The sequence below is a fragment of the Amphimedon queenslandica genome, unplaced genomic scaffold, assembly GCF_000090795.2.
Source record: "Amphimedon queenslandica unplaced genomic scaffold, v1.1 AMPQUscaffold_4853_Cont23170, whole genome shotgun sequence".
NCBI lineage: Eukaryota > Metazoa > Porifera > Demospongiae > Haplosclerida > Niphatidae > Amphimedon > Amphimedon queenslandica.
The window spans coordinates 1-1,587 of NW_003554837.1; the positions used below are offsets into that span (position 1 = coordinate 1).

The 1,587-nt window shown below is 33.3% G+C and overlaps 1 protein-coding gene across 1 annotated transcript; it reads left to right on the top strand.

Annotated features, from left to right (window-relative positions):
• Nucleotides 1–60: 60 nt before the first annotated feature.
• Nucleotides 61–1,564, top strand: LOC105316125 (neurotrypsin-like). Its single transcript, XM_011410934.2, has 5 exons — nucleotides 61–152; nucleotides 389–602; nucleotides 954–1,096; nucleotides 1,157–1,361; nucleotides 1,412–1,564. Exons 1-5 carry the CDS (start codon nucleotides 92–94, stop codon nucleotides 1,560–1,562), a joined length of 774 nt encoding a protein of 257 aa, XP_011409236.2. The 5' UTR covers nucleotides 61–91; the 3' UTR covers nucleotides 1,563–1,564.
• The last annotated feature ends 23 nt before the right edge of the window (nucleotides 1,565–1,587 follow it).

Below are 1,587 nucleotides of genomic sequence, written 5' to 3' on the forward strand. Positions count from 1 at the left end.
ATTATAAATATATAGTTAAAGTATTATTATCTTTTAGTTTTTCTGCTTTAAATATAGCTGCTGTTGGTGGTCTAGCAATTGCAAGCTGATTATGAAGTTGCTTAGTATCTTTGCTCTCTTTGTGGCTTTGATATGTGCTGTTCAGGGCCAATGTAAGTATAATAGCTAAATGTATCTAGGGGAACCTTGCAGGGGCAAGTCAAATGTTTTTGATCAGTAAATTTCACATTGGAACTGTTTGCATGTGATTGAGCACTGTGATAATATGTCCAGAATGAAATCAAAATCGATATTAGCCACCCTATTATTTACTCTTGCCTGTTATAGTGTTAGTTTTACAATTTTTACCCAACTTGATAATTGCGGTAACACTTTTTTATAATTGTAGATCGTGGAACTGTTCGACTTGTTAGAAATGGAGTTTTCTCATCATCCTATACAGCTGGAATAGTTGAGATCTATTACGGTTCAAGTTTCTCCAGTAACAGATGGGGCAACATTTGCGATGATATTTCATTTGGTAGCACTGAAGCTAGTGTCATTTGTAACCAGTTGGGGTATAATGGAGCATCAAGTTATGGTAGAGCTGGTAGCACATCAAGGTAATGTGGCCTTAATTAAATTACAGTACATCAATACATGTATTTATGTGCATGTTTATATGCACTTTATCTATTGGCATTCACACCCTAACCTTATGCTAAGAGTATATAGCAGTTTTTATTATTATTATTATTATTATTATTATTATTATTATTATTATTATTATTATTATTATTATTATTATTGTCATAGTTTTTAAATCACATATGCCTGTACTCCCTTCTCACAAACAATGATCAACTAGTGAATTAAAACTTACTTCTTTTTCACTTATAATTATGCAAACAATGTTGTCTCAAAAGGACTCATGTGTCTGCAAAATATTTTGATTGATAATCATTTTTTTGTAGCTATGGGACTGATACTGCTGCTACAATTGTTGATGATGTGAACTGTTTTAGTAGTAGCTATTTGACACTTGAGCAGTGCAACCTTTCAACAGTTATTAAATCCTATTGTGTCAGTAACAGTTATGATGCATATGTATCATGCTGTAAGTATAATAGTCCATCAGGTAACAATAATATTTCATCAACTTTTTATTAACATACAGATACTACTAGAATCTGGAATAATCCTTATTCTGGACAGATTCGTCTACAAGGAGGTGCTTATTCAAGTTATGGTAGACTGGAAGTATATTGTAATGGACAGTGGGGTACAGTATGTGATGATAGCTTTGATGCAACTGATGCTAGAGTTGCCTGCCGTCAGTTAGGATACAGTGATTACTATTCATATCATTCTGGAAGCTCATTGTTAGTATTTTAGCTATTATTTAAATTAGCATATTTCTTCTTCATTATAGTGCTGGGTCTAGCTCTCAACCTATTTGGTTGGACAATGTCATTTGTAGTAGCAGTTCAACTTGTCTTGCCTATTGTGAATCTTGTCCAGCTACACAATATCATAGCTGTAGACACAGTCAAGATGTGGCTTTAGGATGTGGCAAGTTATAGTCACTGAGTGATGTTTGACAACAAA

Bases quoted from the DNA above. Each gene is read 5' to 3' on its own strand.
- LOC105316125 (XM_011410934.2), top strand. From the start codon at position 92: ATGAAGTTGCTTAGTATCTTTGCTCTCTTTGTGGCTTTGATATGTGCT. The intron at 153-388 runs GTAAGTATAATA...TTATAATTGTAG, and splicing joins ATGTGCTGTTCAGGGCCAAT to ATCGTGGAACTGTTCGACTT. The intron at 603-953 runs GTAATGTGGCCT...ATTTTTTTGTAG, and splicing joins AGAGCTGGTAGCACATCAAG to CTATGGGACTGATACTGCTG.